Source organism: Tachypleus tridentatus, chromosome 3 (genome assembly GCF_004210375.1).
Source record: "Tachypleus tridentatus isolate NWPU-2018 chromosome 3, ASM421037v1, whole genome shotgun sequence".
Classification (NCBI taxonomy): domain Eukaryota; kingdom Metazoa; phylum Arthropoda; class Merostomata; order Xiphosura; family Limulidae; genus Tachypleus; species Tachypleus tridentatus.
The window spans coordinates 89,318,056-89,338,351 of record NC_134827.1 but is presented as its reverse complement, the minus strand read 5'-3'; the positions used below and the strand labels follow the sequence as shown (position 1 = coordinate 89,338,351).

At 29.6% G+C, this 20,296-nt stretch overlaps 1 protein-coding gene across 2 annotated transcripts in view; it reads right to left on the bottom strand.

Moving 5' to 3' along the window:
- Positions 1-20,296, bottom strand: part of Mcm5 (Minichromosome maintenance 5) — an 83,048-nt gene that overhangs the window by 27,412 nt on the left and 35,340 nt on the right. For both annotated transcript variants that reach the window (XM_076495523.1, XM_076495524.1), the window contains exons 6-11: positions 19,765-19,846; positions 15,078-15,334; positions 13,539-13,650; positions 3,553-3,621; positions 2,441-2,581; positions 567-743 (exon numbers count right to left, since the gene is read on the bottom strand). In XM_076495523.1, the coding sequence (XP_076351638.1) occupies positions 567-743; positions 2,441-2,581; positions 3,553-3,621; positions 13,539-13,650; positions 15,078-15,334; positions 19,765-19,846 (838 nt within the window). The remainder of the gene's footprint in view (positions 1-566; positions 744-2,440; positions 2,582-3,552; positions 3,622-13,538; positions 13,651-15,077; positions 15,335-19,764; positions 19,847-20,296) is intronic.

Below are 20,296 nucleotides of genomic sequence, written 5' to 3'. Positions count from 1 at the left end.
AAACTAAAATGTTATCTCTGTTTTGATTTGTTCAACAAAAGCACTTTCACCATTTACAGATAGTAGCATATAATAAAAATTACATTTTTTTTAATACACCAAACTTATAAACTAATACTTTTTGATAGTTTAATAATTTAAGATATATGTATTAAGTTTTAAACCCATTTTATTTTCACTTGTTTTATGAGCATTTCAATTGCTCATTTAGACTGATAAACTTAATAAATGGAGGCTGGAATGCCAACATTAGGGGGTAAGGTTATTTAACTCACTCCCAAGTTATTATTTTTCTTCTTTTATTTTTTAATTTCTTCACCTACTTTTTAACAACATCCAAACTATCATTTTTAAATCAATATTTTAGATTCTGTTTAAAAACTTCTTTTTTGCAATTCCCTACCAATAATTTTTGTTTCTAAATTTCTATACAGAATTTTTTGTTTCTTACAGATAATAGGCCAATGTTTCATGCTGACAATTACTCCAAGTTGAATACATACATCTCATTTGTAAGTTCTTTAATAATAACAACAGTAACAATAACAACATTTCTCTATACAAACCACATCTCTTCTTTCATCATACACATCCTTAATCACAAATATCATGTCAAATCGAGACAAGATAGTTGGCATGAAATCAATATTCTCATCAGCCTTTGTATCATCCCAGCGTCCAAAAACACTGTTTGCAGCAGCTAAGACAGAGCAGCAAGAGTTTAATGTTGTTGTAATTCCTGCCTGAAATGTAATACCAATTTAATTGTTTTTAACAAGTGCCAAGTTGCATTTTACAAATGAATGAATTAAGCTAGAACACACTCTACATTAAGTTTTTACAACTTATTACTTTGATATGGTAGGACAAATTGCAATTATGTAATATACTAATGTGTAATCATATGAAGTAGCAGGTGGGTAACAAAGTCTTAGGTAGCAGCAGCATTTAATTAATTGATGATAAAAAGTAACAAAATGGAGATGACATTATTAAAATGTCAGTTATTATGTAGCCTTCTACATGAAGATGTCAATTCCAATCAAAATGTCTAACTAAACATATCTGTGAATATTTTAAAGCCAAATAAATATTAAATGTTAACTATTAATACTGAAACTTTAAAGTAGGATCTCTTTAGCATGAATGTGGAAAGTATAAACATAGCTGACCAACTAGAGACAAGCATGCAAGGAGAAAGTATGTAAGGGAAGACAAATAATAATCAGTTGTAGTCTAAATACTCTTAACAGAAAAACAGAGAATAAAACAAGTTGCAAATATCTGAAAACTTTTACTTAAAACATAATTTGAACCATAATTCTCAACAGTATGCACTAAGTGTACTCATTTCACTGCAGGAAGTGACTTTAGTCAGTGGAAGATTAATTATATTTTACTTTTCTCCAAAGCCATAAATTTTTTTTTCCCTCTATAGTGGAAAGCAACAACTCTCCAAAAGCTTGAATCAACCACCAGACATCAAATAAAGCTACATTTTTTAACTCTGAGCAAATTTCACACACTGCACCCTTTCCACCCCTATTCTTTGTTGAAAAAAAACTGTGAACTAATTCAACAGACAAAGTAAAATAGCACATTCAATTATGACAGATAAAAGTTTTACTGAATTATGAGGTGGAGAAGAAAAAAAAGGGATGGGGGAAGAACAACAGATATGAAAAGAAATGGAAGTGTTATTTCATCAGAGTTGTGAAGAGATAGAAAGAGGATTAAGAGAAGGGGTGAAAAGGTGTAAAAAAGTATGACGGAAAGTGGGTGAAGTCTCTGCCTGAGGAACTTTATTTTATCAGTCTCCACTATATCATGCAGCTTGTTAATACTTATTTTTAAATATTAGAATTAGAGAATAACATAATTAGCATTTGGATAGCAACCCCTTTCAGCTGTGTCATGAGTAACTTCCTATTGCCCTACCCTATCTAGTAGTTTGTGCGAGAGTACTAAGTGGGAAAAAACAATCTCTCAGCTGGGATCCCAGCCAACAGACAATGTGAGGCACCCACATACAAAGATATCAGCTGGCTAATGTATTTTTTCTGCTTTTTTTTCCATAATTTAGGTAAGATTTTGATTTAATAATGACAAGATATGGAAGGTAAATGTGTCATATATCTTAATACATAATACAGTGAAACATACTGCTAATTTACAATGCTTTTAGATGGAGAAATAACACTAAAATCTAGTACTGTGGTGAATCGGTTAGTAATATTTGGTCAAACGTTCACTACAAGATAAGATCTGAAATAACTGAAAATTAACTAACATATTAATGTAGACAATCCTGTAAAACAAAATGACTAAAAATATTTTTGTTAGAAATTAATACATCAGAAGAACTTGAAATAATCAGATTGCACTGAAGCATCAGAAAAAAAACTGACTAGGGAAGGTCAGCGTACAAAATATACATTACCTTTGCAATAGAAATAGTCTGTTGTTCCATGGCTTCGTGAATAGCAACACGATCGTCTTCTCGCATCTTGTCAAACTCATCAATGCACACTACTCCTCCGTCTGCTAACACCATAGCTCCCCCTTCCAGAATAAAATTTCTCTGTGCATAATATCACAGTTTTAGCAAGAATTTATCATTTCTTTGCATTTTTACACGATAATTCAAACAACTAATTAAATAACTTCATCTTGCAAAAAAAATATAATTAATAAAGAGATATTACATAAGATATATAGGCCAAACTGTTATATGATAATTTTTTAAATTTACAAAATCAAGACATGCATACGCAAAAAGAACTTTAAGGGTTGGCTGTCTTTATTGTATACGTGTTATCAATTGTAATGTTATATACCTTTCTAATGAAGCATTTTCCTTGTAAAAGGATCACACTCCAATTTGTAAACCATACACGTCTTGTGACAAATAATTGAAATCGGGTTTCTCTAACTTGTAAAAGGCATTCACACTATAACAACTGTCATTATAATAAATGGCTTATATGAACATTGTTCTGACCAGTTGTTGTATCTTAGCCAGCCTAAAGTATTTAGCGAAATGCAATATACATGGTAAATATAGTATGGTTGGAATCCTATTAATATACACTTTTAATTCTTGAAAATCCATAAAGGACTAAATACAGAATGTACTGTTTAAAAATACAGAAAGCCTAATATTAATGTCTTACAATAAGCAATTATAATCATGCTTTGGAAGCTTGTAAAAGGCATTCTCACAATAATAATTGTTCAATTTTTCATCCTTGTTAAAACTATTTTCCTGGATAAAAATCAGTCACCTGCATTAACAGCTGAGGTAACAAAACAAATAACTTATAAAAGTAAACTATTAAGACTTATTAGAAAATCACAAATAGTAAGCAATAACATAACCAGCTGAGAATAGTTTTAAAAAGTGCCAGTCTTCATCAGCATAGCCAGATTGATATAAATTGTCACTGAATAGGGCTTCATGTGGAAGGAAATGACGTAAAGCCATGTGTACATCTAAAAACCTTCACCAAAGTTATATAGAATATTTATTTTAAAGTAACAATCTTAACTTACAGAAAATGGATCCCTTATAACAGATGCTGTAAGACCTGCTGCACTACTTCCTTTACCAGATGTATATACCTATCCAATAAAAAAAAACACAATCTTGATTTCAATTTGGTACAAGATACTGAAAAAAAAACACTTTAGTTTTGTTTAATTATTTTGGGTAATACAAGTGAAACTTATTTTTTTGCAAATGAATAATAAAGCATGATATATCACTAACATAAAAAAACATCAATTCCATTGATCTCAAATAGCAAAGAACAAAGAATTATTGTATGACATGAAAGCATAGTTCTATTTCTATTACCTTTAGTCACAGCTACAAGTTAAATTTCTGTTGCTGGATGTTACAAATGAATTGAAATATGAAACTAAAATACAGGCATGCCAATGACATTTATGAAAAAAGAGGAAAAGGTATATAGCCTGTATATATTTTTGTACATATATATGAAACTATAGGTAATATAATACATATATTATTATATGTTCTATTCTATTGTCCTTGTCAATAGCAAAGACAGGGAAATTTAAAAAAAATGGATGCTATTTGGTGTGATTTGGTGCAATCTGGGACATAATTTCTTTATGTTTTTTGACATTGCAATGTTGGAAAAGTACACAATATATATCATATAAAATAACTAAAGGAAATTAAAAGACTAAATCAAACTAATAAAAACTATAACTTTCATTTACAGTTTTTAGCAGATTGATTTATTCTTTTAATTTGCATTCATTTTTAGAAGATATATCAAAATATCTAAAATTAACAAATAAAATAAAAAGTAAATAAATGAAATTTAAGATTGTTTATTTGCTATTTATTCAGTTTAATTTTTTTCTAAATCAAAATATGTTAGTAATATGAGTTAATAAAGCCAAAATAACTCAGTAAATATTTCAAATACAAATCATTTCATTATTATCCTTTTTGTCATCAATAACATCATCATCATCAACTACTGGTATGCTGCCAATTAAATGTTTTACAGTCATTGCCAATAACTACTTCTCTGCTGCATATATTCCATACAATTTTCAAATCACATAAAATTACTCTTTTGACTAATCATGACTACCTACAGTTCAAATTGTTCATCTATGCAATCTTGTCATTATACTACTGGTACCTTAATGTCAGTGAATTTTTCATTCTTTCACAAATTGACAATACAAACTAAAACAGCATATGAAGGAAAGCTATGACATTGCTTAAAAATTCAACTACTGATATGGTTCAATATTAAACTACTGATATCAGTGATATGCCTCAGAAATTAAATTTTGTACAGTCACTGACATCAACAACTACTGCTCTGCTGCATGTATTCCATTAAAATTTCAAATTACTTAAAATTACTCTACATGACTACCTACAGTAAAACTTGTTCATCTATACAATCTTGTCAGTAAATTACTGGTACCTCAATATCAGTATATTTTTCATTCTTTCACAATACAAACTGAAACAGCAAATCAAGGAAAGCTTTGACATTGCTTCACAATAAAATTAATGATATGCTTTAAAATAAACCACTGGCACTGTATGCTGCAGATAATAATAAAATGTTTTTCAGTCACTGATATCAACTTCTGCTCTGCTGCATAAATTACAGTCAAATTTCAAATCACTTAATTTCCTTTAATCAATCTTGGCTACTTTCCTCTTTTTCGAGACAAGGGTTTCCAGTGCTCTCTTCCGAGCTTTTTTTCCTCTCTTTCTCTGAATGGGCAGCTCTCTGTGCCTCTGCAGCTTTCTGGACTTTTTCTTTAACCAAGGTGGCTGGGCCAGATTTCACAGAACCATAGGCCTCAAGCAGTTCTGCCCTTTTCTTCTGATTCTCCCTCAGCTTTGAGGTATACTTTGAAGCTGCTGATCTAATGTCCTTACACATTCTCTTGTCTACAGGATCAAAATGAACATCTTTCCTTTTAAACATTTCAATCGCTGTTGTTTCTTTGGAGCGTAGAGAATATTTTATCGTCTGGTATGCACACGATACCAGACCATGAGACCTGCAACGAGACTGCCTCCAAGATGGTGGTCAGATTTTTTTTTTCTGCAATAAACATTGAAAAAATACGATTTCTCCTCAAAAACCACCTACCCAGCCCCCAAATCGCTCATATTTTCTCCTCAAATTTACACAAATCTCGTGGGTGATCGTAGCCGTTTGAAAACCACGGAAATCCGCGTTTCAGCGGAAAAATGGCACACATGAAAATAATACAAAAAACATTCAAAGACTTTATCAATTTTCCATATTTAGGCAGAAATATTTCCAACAACACAAACTTTGCTGAAATTAGGGAAATATTAGAATTATAGAAATATTCTTAACAGACTAGTGTTTTATTAACCTGAAATTTTATTTTCATACTTTAACCATCTACAGTTCTTCTTGAATAATTATGCATTTGGTCGAGGTCTCAGTTTTATGAACATAAAATTGGTTCTGTCAATCTTATCTTATTTTTACATGCATAATTTTACCTGAAATAAGAATATCAACAAAGATAATTCTACATTCATTAAAATGCAAAAAAATGATTAAAAACAGAATAAAAAAATGGAATGCCCAAGCATTTTCACTATTAGACCCAGATGTATCAAATCAATACATCTGATGTACAATTCATTTTATTGCATTAAAAAAAAAAAAAAACCTTCCCCAATATAGTTTAAAATTCAGATTCACTTTCTTCAACTAAAGCATCTCATTTTATGATACAGCAACCTTATTGGTGGAAAGAAATCTTATATCATCAAATGAACCATAGCTTAACTCAGCCAACTTCATCTTGTTCCACACCACATTTATTTACCTATCATACTCCAACACCATAATTCAAATGATGAAGCACGCTTTTCACAAACTTTAAAAATTAAAATTAGAACTGCACTTCCAGCAAAAGTTGTTTCTTAACTCATTTTAATCTAATAAAGTACCATAGGGATATCAACAATATCTCATCAGGTTTTGGGAAAAAAAAGGACAATGTCTTACTCAAATATTTCTTTTTTAAAGACATCTTGGGTTTGTTTGTTTGTTTGTTTCAAAGTAAGAACTTAATTATGTCTGGAAAATGACTTCAAAAGAATATTTGTTTCCAATGAGAATGTAACTACCTAGGTAATTTGGTAATTCTAGCTTGTACTTTTCAAGATAAAAAATTATACATTGTTGCAAAAACATTTGACACTTCGTTGCACAAAATTGGCGTTTCAGAAATAAATTCTATTTCAATAAAACAATTGTAAAATACATTTTTCAGTTGAATACAAGAAACTCAGAATTTTCAAAACAAATTATTGAAAAATACAAAAACAAGTTTTTCTGAACATAAGAAAAATTCACATAAAAAAAAAAATCAGAGCAATTGCCTATAACTGAAACATCATTCAAAAAATATTTTGAATATTTATAAAACTTAAAATTTTGTTGGTCGACTTCATTTTATTACTGCATTCAAATCTTAAAATTATGATTTTCACAAAGTATGTATCTTATGCTTTATCAAATAATGTCAAATTTTTGCAACAAATTATCAAATCTTTGCAAAACTTTGTATTTATGAATACAAATGCAACAAAGTTAGTTTGCTGTTATTTCTGTAATTTATTGCTCTGGTGAGACATTTTCTGAATACAATATCACAAAGTCAAGCTTTTATCAAATTGTTACATTCTTTGTGTGAACTGTTAACCTTTTGGACTTTTCCATCCTTTTCAAATGGAAAAGAAAAAGCTTTCACGATGTTTAGATCATCAACTTATGGGTTCTCAAGACTCAGATACAGACAATTACACGACTCCACAACAACTAGGGTTAACCAAAATACAATGAACACTAAAATCAATAAAACTACACTTTTATTTAAGTTAGAATAAAAAATTTGAACTATTTTGTTCAAAACTATAAAGACTTTCCTCTTATGGGACTACATGTGTTACATTCAGAACAATATTCAGGAAATGCACAATTCATTTCATTGTGAGAATACTAAAATAAACCCAAAATCAAAATTTGCAATGTTTCTTTATTTTTCTGTAAATAAAGTATTAGATAAAATGTTTTATAAAACCTATTTTCACAAACAAATCTTTAATAAAAATGCTTCACTGAAAAATTAAATATTTGTGTATAACCAATTTTTACTAAAAGTCTATCAAATATATTTTCAGTAGATATACTGAATTAAAAATTATAGTATAAATACTTACATCATGTAATATCAAACAGAGGCTATCATGAAAGGGTTAAACATGTCCAAAATGGTATCATTACTGAACACAACAGCAATAGCATGCAAGTTATATACGGTAAATGTGCTTTGAGTGTTACATTCATTACACACTATCAAGATAAAATGCACAACTTTCTTCCACTGATTATTGTACAAACTAAATGGCAACTTTAATTGAATATTTTGTATATATAAAAACTTGTTCAGATGTTGCTCAGTCCAGATTCCCTACCAACTGGCACGAATCCCTAACTTAATGAGACTTGTGATCCATACGTGAAATGAAGTAGTTAACATTATTAAGTGCCATATCCACCTGGCCATGCTGGGCTGACTACAAATTGGAACGTTCACTAAAAGTTTTTTTTTTACTTAATTTTCTTTTTTAATAAATTATTAAACACACAGCTCAGGCTACCCAAATGAATGATGCAACAGCTGCTGCTTGCAAACATACTTTGTGTAGTTTTATTTTATATTTTATTACCTTATTTAGTATTATTCATTTATAGTTTTTACATTTTAGTTACTTGTAACAATAATTATAGGATATACAGAAAAAACAAGGTAAAGTATTTACCACTGCCCTCGTGTTTTGGTCAATTGCAGATGAAATTTAAGACCACTTTTATGCAATGATGGTACAAGTACACTTAACTTATTTACTTAAGATAAAGCACTTATGAACACAAGAAAACACTCAAAAACCAAACACTTGTATAACTATTATAATGCAATTGGCTTTCCAACTAAGACAAGAGAGTTTAAATTAATTACCTTTCTTGCTCAATCTGCACACCACAATAAACTTTCAAACTGAAGACAAAATTCACAAAACACTGTATTAACAAAAAATTGTGGCATCATACATCAATCAACAGATTAAAATTTTGCCCTTCTATTGGTTGTAAATTATATAATACGAAATGTCAAAGAATTATTGGAAATTTGTGAAACAGTGGAGCCTAGCATGACAAGTGGGTCTGATTTACAACCCTGTAAACAAATAAAAGTGAAAGTGTAAAAATCATGATTTACCCAAGTAATAACAATATTATAATGAGTAATTTACTTTAAATCCTGTAATTCGGAGAGTAATGGTAAATAAGAAAAAAAGGAAGGCCGAGGAAACAAATGTTGATTCTCATACTGGGGGAAACCGAGGAATGTTTTAAATATTTCTTTATAAGAGTAAGGACTAAAAACTTATATAATATTAAGATTTGATGCCAAGTTTAATCAAATATATTAATAACAATGTAGTTTTGTTAAATTTTGAATGCAACTAAAAAGGTTATGATGTGTGCAGTTTAACCAACCGATAGCAAGAGGATTAAAACATTATTTAATCTTTGTGGTCACAGTTTTTGTTTGATTTAATTAGACTATCCTTGAAATATTTAATTAAGGATGTTGTGATGCTCATCAATCATCACAGGGTATAATGATTAAGTAAAATCATGAGCCAGTTTTGAAAGATTTTTATTCATTTTAGACCTAACAAGAAAACCAAAGAGAACATAATATTAATAACACATATACTATTGCATTAAAGTTGTGAAAATCCCTCAAATAATTAGGTATAAGCTGAAAGGCTGTCTTTAAACAAAAATACTTTACTATTTCATGCAGTTTATAAGAGCCATTTTTTACATTTTCTCAGTCTTTTTTTCTATTAACAATTGTTTGGTAACAACCAACAAATTATTCTAGAACATAAACTTTTCTTAAGTGTGTGTGGTAAAAACAGAATTAGAACATTGTGAAATGCCTGTGTTCTCTATACTACTGACAATTTCATGATTTTCAGTTTCAAACAAGTTTTAAGGTTATTTTATGTTAAGAGTATCATACCAATAATAATCCAGCAACACCTGTTTACTTGCTAACATAGGTACAAAGGTAAAAGCTTTTAATTAGTGTTGCCAATTTAGAATAGTTCCAATTTTGAGATTCACATTTTACTGAGACAGATATTTGTGCAACAGAAGAGATGCAAGATCACTGGTGTAATGACTTTCAGAGACTTCTCCAGGAACTTCTCAAAAAACTCTAGCTTACCAATATTTTGATGGTTTGAAACTCTTGAAGATTGATTCAAGAAATCAAGCAAGTTAAACATTAATAACCCTCTTCAAAATTGCACAAAGTTACTTAAATCAATAAAACTATAATAAAAAAATAAAAAATCTTGGAATACTAACTAAGGATTAAAGTAGGAGATAATAATAGTCCAACAAAATAAACTGGGAAATTCTTCTGCTAAATTTTTAAAAATAGTAACCAAATTGCAAAAATTACAAACTTCTTAGCTTAGCCTAACAAACTACAGCAAATTAGAAAGTCTAAAATTTCACAAACAATCCACTAGTCTCCCAGACTTTAATCATGTTCTGATTATGTTACATCTGCTGAAAAAGCTAATGGTTCACACACTAATTTATTACTTTGTTATGAGGATTACTGCAGCAGTGGACAAAAAATGCAAACAGAATGGAAAACTGATGTAATAAGTGTTAAAAGAGTTGAAATTATTAATCCAAGTAATTTGGAACTTCCTGCTCAATACTGAAGTCACTTCACAGAAGAGAATGGTATTAGTTATAACATTTTTCAACTGTACACTACTGAGCCAAGAAATGAGCATGGTTTAAAATGTTATGGTAGAAATAATAGAAGATACCAAACATTAGAAAAATTAATTTGATATTACTTAAAGATGTGTAAAGCAAATTAAGAAAAACGGATGCAATGCCCAGTACAAATTATAAATTACTCTGTATTATCGACAGTTTTCACCTAAATTACCCTGTATTATGCACCTAGAAATTAAAATGCAAAAGCTGCAAGATGAAAAAAAACATACATTTTATTCTTGGCATAAAAACAGTTTTTAAGTCACTCTGAACAGGTTTTAAAAATTAACTGACAAATCAAACTAAAACTACTTAATTATCATCACAGGCAGGTTAACATGATCACTGTTACAACTTCTTATAGGGTTACTTTTAACATTTCAAGGTATACAAATAAACTTAGCATCAAGATGTACAATATTAAAATTTGATTTATTAAATACAAGTTTTCAGACCTCAATTTCATAAAAAAAGTACTTTTAAAAAATACTTAATATTCCCTAGTATGAGAAATGTGACATTTGTTCTCTAGGAATCTCCTCTTCCCTAATTTATGGGATTTAACACAAGTTACTTATTACAGTTACTATCAAGTAAAGCATAATTTTTTAATAGCATCCTATCTTACTTGAATATCAGAACTATATTTCACATCCTCTTTCACAAATTGCCAATAGTTCCTTTTGACATTTAATACTACATTATTTATAACCAATAGAAACCAAAGTTTTAACATATCAAGTGTCATTTTCACTTCACACTTTTCTCCCATTAGATCCACAGCAATAAGCTCAAATGAATTTTAATGCCTCTTAAAACACAGTTAAATAGCCAGAAGAGTTAAGGTAGTTATAGGAAATTGTATGCTCTTTGTGTTAGTCAGTGCAAAGGCATCTCAGTGACTGTGGGGTTAAATCTAAATGGGTTAAACATATTTCATAACATGTAATACTCACAAAATACCTTTAGTCTAAAAGACACTTTGAGCTGAATGATCTAATAAAAACAAACCAATAAAAACTTATCATATGATGCTTACAAAAAACAAACTTGGATATTGAAGCAAGTGTTAATAAATAAGAAATTCACACACAAACCCTTAAGACCTGCTCTCTGAGATGGGGCTCAGGGAAATCAGATATATTCCCCAAATACCGTTCCCTTTGTAATGTTAGTACAATAAACCTTCATCCCTCCCTTGAGCATATGGTAACATTGTTTGCAGTTCCAAACCCCTAATATCATTTTGCATACTTTATCAAAGTTTTAAAAGCTTTGCACACATGCACTCATACTTTTCTCTTTTAATTATGTACATTTTCTTCAAAATTTGCTTTTGAAGAACAAATATCTCAAAGATATTTTGATTTATGTTGTCCTTAAACTGTAGACAGCTTTAGCTTTCAGACCTGTACAATACTGTGTAAAAGTGTTAGGACAATTGAATGTTTTGCCCTTCTTTCCATTTTGTGTGGCATCTTCTTTTATGCCATTACAGAATATAAATTTCAACTCTATGGTAATGCTTCATTGACCCCTGAATATACTGATAAGATGTAGGTTATGAAATGACTGTCATGGTACCCCATGCAGTGTCTTAATTGTATCTCCACAAATAAACCATGATGAAACAGTGATTAACTCAATATATTAAGTTTCACTGTCATGTCATGGCCCAAAAAGCATAGAGAACTGTCAGTAAAGTAAAGAGTTCATATAAAAGCTTTTTGTGATGCTGACTGGATTCTCCAACAAACTGCTGGAGACTAAACACTGTCAAGTATACCCTATATCTGAAAATAGAAAAAGAAGAAGCAGAACATCTAAATTCAATTATACTGATGTCAAATATCTTTGTTTATGCAGCCTTTGGGACAGAATGGAGACTTCCACTGGTCTCAAACAAGATAAATGACAATCTATGAAATGACAGAAAAGAGTCCAGATGCACAGTATCAAAAAGACTCAACAAGATTGGAATATTTCATCATGTAGCAGTTTAAAAACCTATATTTCAATATACAGATATTGTCAAAAGAAAGAAATTTGTTAAAAAGTACAAAGACTGAAATGTTGATGATTCGGAATAGGAGTTTACGAGTTCAAGTTTGAAATATCTGGTTCAAAGCACAAGTTATACATATGGTGAAAAACATTTACCTAAATCCATAGCACCTACCTTGAAACATGGAAAATGTTTTTCTGCAGAAGCAACATAAGGTATTTGCAAAATAGACAGAATAATGGAATAGTTTACATAACATAAGCTAATGATCCATTATGGTACACCTGGTGGTTTGTGTATTATTGGTAAAGAATTCTGCTACCAAGAAGATAATGACCCCAAACACTCATCCAACCCATACAAAAATTACCTAGCTTAGAAAGAAGCTACTGGAATCATTTGAAATGATGAAATAATCCCCACACAGCCCCATTCTCAAGTCAGCTGAGCAGATCTGGAATTTGAGAGATCAAAAAGTTTACAAATCAAGTGTTACTTCCAAAGACATAAAGAGTGTATTAAAAGACATTTGGAGTAAAATTCCAAAGGACATTGATTAAATATGTTGCAATAATACCTGAAAATTGTCTCCAGTTATAAAAGCAAAAGAAACAGAAAATGTTAATTGTCTGCTGAACACACACTTCAACAGTTTCTGTTGTAATAAATTTGAAGATTAATAAACTTTTGCTCTTTCACCTGTGATGTACTTTCCATTGTTCTTTCAAAGTAGCCTTAAATCTAATTTCTGACTTTGACCTAACACTTTTTCACAATACTGAATATATATATATCTATATATAAATTTGTAAGATGAATGTTTATTATTTTCTTTTCATTTTACATTCCATGACATGTAAAGTGACACAAATCAAAATAACTAACACTAAATTGTGGCCAAGATTATATTTTAACCTAAATCTGTATTCTTTAATGGTTAAAAACAGATCCACCTCACTGAAGGCAACAAAATTGTGTTGATAATTCATTTTTCTTTCAGAGGTCACTTACAAACTTTTTTTTTTTATACCATGCATACTTTTATCATCGTATATATTTCTACAGATGTGCAAATAAAAAAATGCAAAAACACTTACACCAATAGGAGCAACTTTTTCTACAAACTTCAGCAACTGACTTTTAGCTGTTCCAGGATCACCAAGTAATAACAAATTAATGTCACCACGACGGGTTAATCCATCTGGTAACCTAATTAAAAGTTAGAGACATTACTTAAATAGTACACTTTTATGACTTATATCAAATGTAGTAATAAATTGTTTTAATGGGGTAATTAGAAAATTTAAAATAACCAATACTTGTATACAAACACAAAAAAGGCTATAATTGTACATGAATAAAGAAAAGTTGCAACAAAATGTCTACATTTTCAAGAAACCTCCTAACTGTGATTAACTTCACCACAAAGTGTTGTTTCAACTTTAATGACACTACTTATTATGAAGTTGATAGCACTTGTATAGGATGCTATCAAGTGCACTGGCAAAAAAAAAAAATTTTTTTTAATTCACCTGGTAAACCAGGCATTAAAAACACAGCCATTTCTAAACTGTCATACTAGTTGAGATACATTAACAATGTTTACTTCATTAAAAAGCTGTCCTTAAAAAGTTGCTAAGATTTTAATTGACACATCCACAAAAAGAATAACCTTGAAGAAAACATCTCACTATCATCTAAACAGTTTGTTTGTTGAGCATTTTAACAAAAACTGAATAACAGAAATAACTCAGAATAAATTTAGCAGACTTAAATACCATAATCCAACAAAAACATTACCACAACGATTACCTCAAAAAAAACAACAAAGGAAACAAATTCAAAACTTTTAGAAGAGAAACAATCCTTAAATACAAGGTTTCATTCACTTTTAATTTCAAGCAAAGCTACATGAGGTCTGTCAGTATTATCCCATCCCTAATTTAGTCGTGAGACTAGAGAAAAGACAGCTACTAAACACCATTCACTGCAAACTCATGGGCTACTCATTTATCAATAAATAGTGGGATTGCCCAAATATTATAATTTCTTCATGGCTGAAAGGGAAAGCATGTTTAGTGGGACAAGGATTCAAACCTGCAACCCTGAGGTTGCAAGTAAAGCATTTTAACCACCTGGGCATGCTGGAGCCAAAATTAAGGAGCATCTATAAAAAACTAAACACATCAGTGAAAACAAGTGCAAAATCATCCAAAAAAAGCCAGACATAAACAGAGAAAATTTACTGAATCACTACTGATACAGGTATCAAAGCCAAAGCTGAATGAATATCCAGAAAACTACTTTTATGTATATTAATATTTTATTCAGCTCTTACTGATAAAAAACTAATTTAATACAACCAGTAAATTTGTCCTTGCAACCACAAGTCTAATGTTTCTGCAATCTTACCCAATGATGACAAAACTATGGGTTGAAATATTAGAATTATTAAAATAATAAATTGCTAATTATAAAAGTTATTGTATTAATTACTTTGACTATTTTTAGATAAAAAATATATGTATCCCTCACAACAAAATGACATGCAATTTTCAGTTGTAACTATCATTTAACAAACAAAAAAATCTTTTATCTTATAAACTTTTTTACCTTTAAAATTTGTCAGAGCTCACCTTTTTCTTGAACCTCCAAAAAGAAGACAAGCTATTGCCTTCTTTGTGTCAAGGCAACCATATATAGATGGAGCAATACTTTTTGTAATTCTTTCATATACTTGTTTGCTTTGAGCAAGATTTCGGAAACTTTCTTCTTCTTCACAAGTGAAGGAAGTATTACTAGTTCTTCCCGAGCCTTCTCGATCCACAGTAATAGACACAACTCGAATGTATGGCTTACAAATACCCACACTGGCTTTCTCTCTATTCCTTTTCTGTACCAAAAAATTTTAATACTTTCAGTTATACCCAAAAGTTTAAAAGAAACTTTAATATTTGGTAAATTACTAAGTATGATCAACATAGACAAATGTTAAGTTTCAGTTTTCAACTAATGAATTTCCAAGCAAAAAAATGCCTATTAATGCAATAATGTATACTAAAATTAAACTATTCAGACATTTAGTGCCAGAAAAAGTAAACAAATTTAAGAGAAATAAAACCATCTGAGCTTAAGTATGGTAAGTGATAAAGTTATAGTGTCAGTGAAGGATAGCATCACAGTGTTAATATGCAAAGTTAAAAAGATAGTGTCTATTTAATTGACTTTAAACATACTACAAAAACAAAATTCTTTAACTAAGTGTGTGCATGTTTTCATACAGCAAAGCTACTTCAGGCTATATGCTGAATCCACTGAGGGGAATCGAACCTGTGTTCTTTAACTGATTACTCAGAAGTCTACACCATAACCACAAGCCACTTGCAACTTTACAAGTGTATTTTACACTGTTTATGCATAAATTCAGTGCATCATACACATAAAAGTCAATTGCACATGCAGCAATAAATTTCAATATTAATAACAGCCATCAGAACAAACTCTTTTTTAAATAACTTCAATCACATTTTCAAAAGTTATGTTTTAGGTTCAATAACATTAATATTTTTGATATACTGATACTTTTGAGAATATTATAATAGTTTAATAATTATGTTCACTACATGTTACCAGTATGGTTAAATATTATTTTATACTGAAGTATTATATAGTCATGGAACACAACTGTGTTTCTATAACTGAAAATTAAAAACTATTAGAATTGATTATAATTAATCACCAAATTTTAAAAAAATACATTTAAGCAAAGTTATGCTTACTTCTATATCTCTTTCACTTACCTATTTTTACTTCCAAAATACAAAGACTAATAATATGTTTAAAGTCTATTCCATAACAGACAATTTACTATTAAGTTTAAATATATCATAATATTATATACAAAATATATGAAATAAAAGGGATGATTTTAGAGCAATGGAAGGAAGAGATGATTAGGATATAATGAGAATAGCTAAATGTGTATAATTATGATAAAAGAAATTTCTTTAGAATACAAGGTTATAGGCTGTTTAATAATAGAGTTCCACAGAATTATAATTTCCAGCCACAAAAGTGTGAAAACAAAAGTGTGAATATACAAATTTCAGGTAAGAAACTAATTACTGTACACCAAACAATAAACGGAAAACACCTACAGCAATAATAGACTAATAATATAATTTATTTAAAGGCAACAGTAGTCCTACAAGTTTGAGTAGCTTTACAAAACATCATGATGATCATAAAAGCCACTGTTCACCATTTATCAGCAACCAGTGATCAAATGTTAACACTGAAATGAAAGTGTTGTTCAAATTGGCTTGACCAATAAGAACCAGTGATACATAAAAAAATATAGCTCTCATCAGGCTCTACTTTGGTTTTGCTGGTTTCATTAGGTCTAGAAGCAATTACCATTTGAAAATACAAAGAACACTTTAAATCATTAAAATTTCCTTTTGGACAGTGAATTAATAGGAACAAGTGTATCCAATAAACTTAGTATTGAAGAGTACATATAACAAACCAAAATGCAGATACACATGCCCAAACCAACTAAGAGCATGTATGTTGTTCTGAAGTAGTTTGTTGTTATATCACTGGGTGTGGTTACAAATAATGCATCAAGTACATCATGATATGATTCAGAAAGAAGAAAAGTAACTACTGTTACATACCTGTTAATCACAGTATTTCAAATGTACAACTAATGTAATATTAAAAAATCTCACCCATTCTTTCATAGTACATATGTTAGCTCATACTTCATTGTTAACATTTGGTTATTGACAGTTTTCTTCTTATTTATCATTAACACGTGTGTGAATGTTTGAAGTAGCTACATTTTACTTTTCCTTGACACAGGTGTCACACTGTATGACGTTTCCAGGTAAACACAATAAATCACTGACACACTTTGTTAACACTGTTTCAAAGCAGAATGGAGCAAAAAAAGGTCCATTTACAGGTACAGTTTTCAAATGTTTTCCATTCATTATGAAAAGAATAACTGATCATGCATTGCAAATCTAGTAAGTTATGACTGCAGGATCTAACAGTGTACAATTTATTTTTTTATTTTCATTATTTAAAAATCACTGAAACCCCCTATTTATTGGGATATAATCCTAAAAAGAGGAAGAAGTCATTTTATTGAAGTGGTTTTATTTGCAAAATGGAAGTTAGTCTATTCAATCCTTAGACATATCAAAACCATCAGCAACAAGGTTTAATTTCTAGGTTTCTGTAAATAGTTATAAGGGTAGAAGCCTCTTTGCTGGAATATATGAATTCACCAGATGAAACTAATAAAAGTTGAATCAATATTCCAGTTGTTAACACTGAAATTAAGATTTCTCATAATTATAAGTACAGAGATTATAAACTGTAATTAGAGTCAAATGATAAGGAAGATGGGTTTCTCAAAATTCTTCAGAATTGTTTTCTCCAACAGTTGGTTAGGAAACTTACTAGGAACAATGCTATTTTGGATTTATTGTTAATTTCAATTATGAAACTCAAACTACTTAGACTACGCATTTATATTTTCATGTTATCATATGTATGTAGCCATTGTAAGATGAAAAAAGCATAATTTATGTTTCTTTGCTAATTTTTTTTATGATTGTTACAAGGTTGGTTAAGTGACAATCCCCACACAGTTAAGAGTACAGAAAATAACATTTGAAGTTTATTTAGGAGGTTTTAGAGATTCTGCAAATAATACTTTAGATTTTTGGGACAAAGAATAATTTTTAATCGTAACATTAAATCACTTTGCATGCAGACCAGTAAAGAAAGACTATTTTCACAAACAAATCTTTAGTAATAATATTTCATTGAAAAAAAGAAACTATTAGTATTTTGTGTACAAAAAAATCAGTTATCTTTACTAAAAGTCTATCAAATTCTATGAAGATACACATGCTGTGTCGAAAATTATAATGCAGATATTTAGTGTTCAAGTGTGTAGACAAACTCATGTGCATTATTATTGAGCCCACTGCAAAAAAGTTAATCCAATGTAAATGTTCATAATTTTATGCTTTGTGTTTTTTAAATCAAAATAGGAGATGCCTACAGATTAATTCCTCCTTTCACATGGTAGCCCACCTATCACAAAAAAAAATTAGTTTCATCTATTTCAGTTTGACTGTTGGCTTTTGACTCTGCTGGTCGACTAGCTTTTGAAACAGCCTCCAACCAGTAATTACTACTTTAGAGAAAAACTACAAACTGTATAAAATCTATTTAGTCAAAAACAGTGTCATTATAGTAATGAGCTCCATTAGTCCTATTGCTATGGGTATCCCTTTATCGTGCATGACACAAGGTCTTCCAAATTTTATTAAACTACTTTTTATTTACACCATACCAGTTTGTATAGCATAAAATCTTAAAGAGTATAATCCATACTTTTATAGTATACAAGTTTTATGTTCTTAATTTTATAATGCAATATTTGATATCTTAAACTTTTCCTAGTGTGACTCACATGATAAACTTTCTGGGTTACTTCTCATCTCTTTTCAACATGAAATACAAGGTGTTACTGAAAACAAATCTTTAAAATGTATTCAGGTAGTTTAAGTGATTACACAAAAGAAATTTGAGATTTTGGAGGTGATAAAAAGGATTTTTAATTTTAACATGAAAATGACTTTACACATAGACTATTCAAAACAAACAAATATATTCATGGACAAATTTATTTTTGTTTATTAAAAATGCTTCACTAAAAAAATGATTTTTTTTTTGTATGTGAAAGATATATAATGTTAACTGAAAGACTGTCAAAGTTTGTGAAGATATACATATTATTTCAAACAAGTACAAAGAGGTCACATGGTCAGTTAAAATTGACAGAGCCCAATGTTGAGTTAAATAATGCTTAGATATCTCAGTATTTTATAAATTAAATTATTTTATGTAATTAATTGTGACATTCTTTGTAACAAGTGTTCCAGTAGACAGAAATGACATTACTCAGTATCATGCTATATCTGTACCCCATCATTAAGAATCAATAAAAAACAAGACAAACGAGATTTAAATGCCCGAGCTGTAAGCAAATTATGTACTGAAAGAAAGTATCTTATATACAGAAATGATGTACAATAATAAGACTCATGGATTAAAAATGTTTAGCAGCTAAGCACAAAGCTTCAAATATAGAAACTGATTAGAAAGATATTTGTAGCTTCCATTCATAAACATAAAGTCAGCTTCAAGAAATAAAGAAATGTTTGACTAATTATTTGTGTTTTTAAGAGGAAACTGAAAGGCATGTTATTGTCCTAAAAGAAAACTGGAAGTACTCACTACTGTTTTTGAAAGGTTTTTGATGGAATAAATTCCTACAACTGTGACACAATTTCCTGGAACAACTAACTCACAGAGGTACCTAAAGAACAAAAAAAACAAAAAAACTTTAAATAATAAAAATTAAAATTTATAACAAATGAAAACTTGGATACCGCTAACCAATCTATAGCAATAAAATAATTTAAATAGACTTGTGTAGATAACAAAGCAATGTAAAATACATAATAGCACATGCGTTAGCTACATGATTTTAAAAAATTAAGGAAACTAGGGAACTACTCTGGCAAATTTGTGTGTCCTTTTCAGTCCTTTAGATTATTTACATAAGACAGTAGGGCTGAAGAGGAAACACTGTATCAACTATTTTTCTAGTCTTTGTAGTATATTTTGTCCATTAATCATTATTATTATATGATATAGTAAAGTAACACTGATTACGAAAATATAACTTAAATGTTCTGAAAAACAAGCAAGTAAATTATAAACTGTTAGAATGCATAATAATATGCATGTTTATGAGATCTTGCAT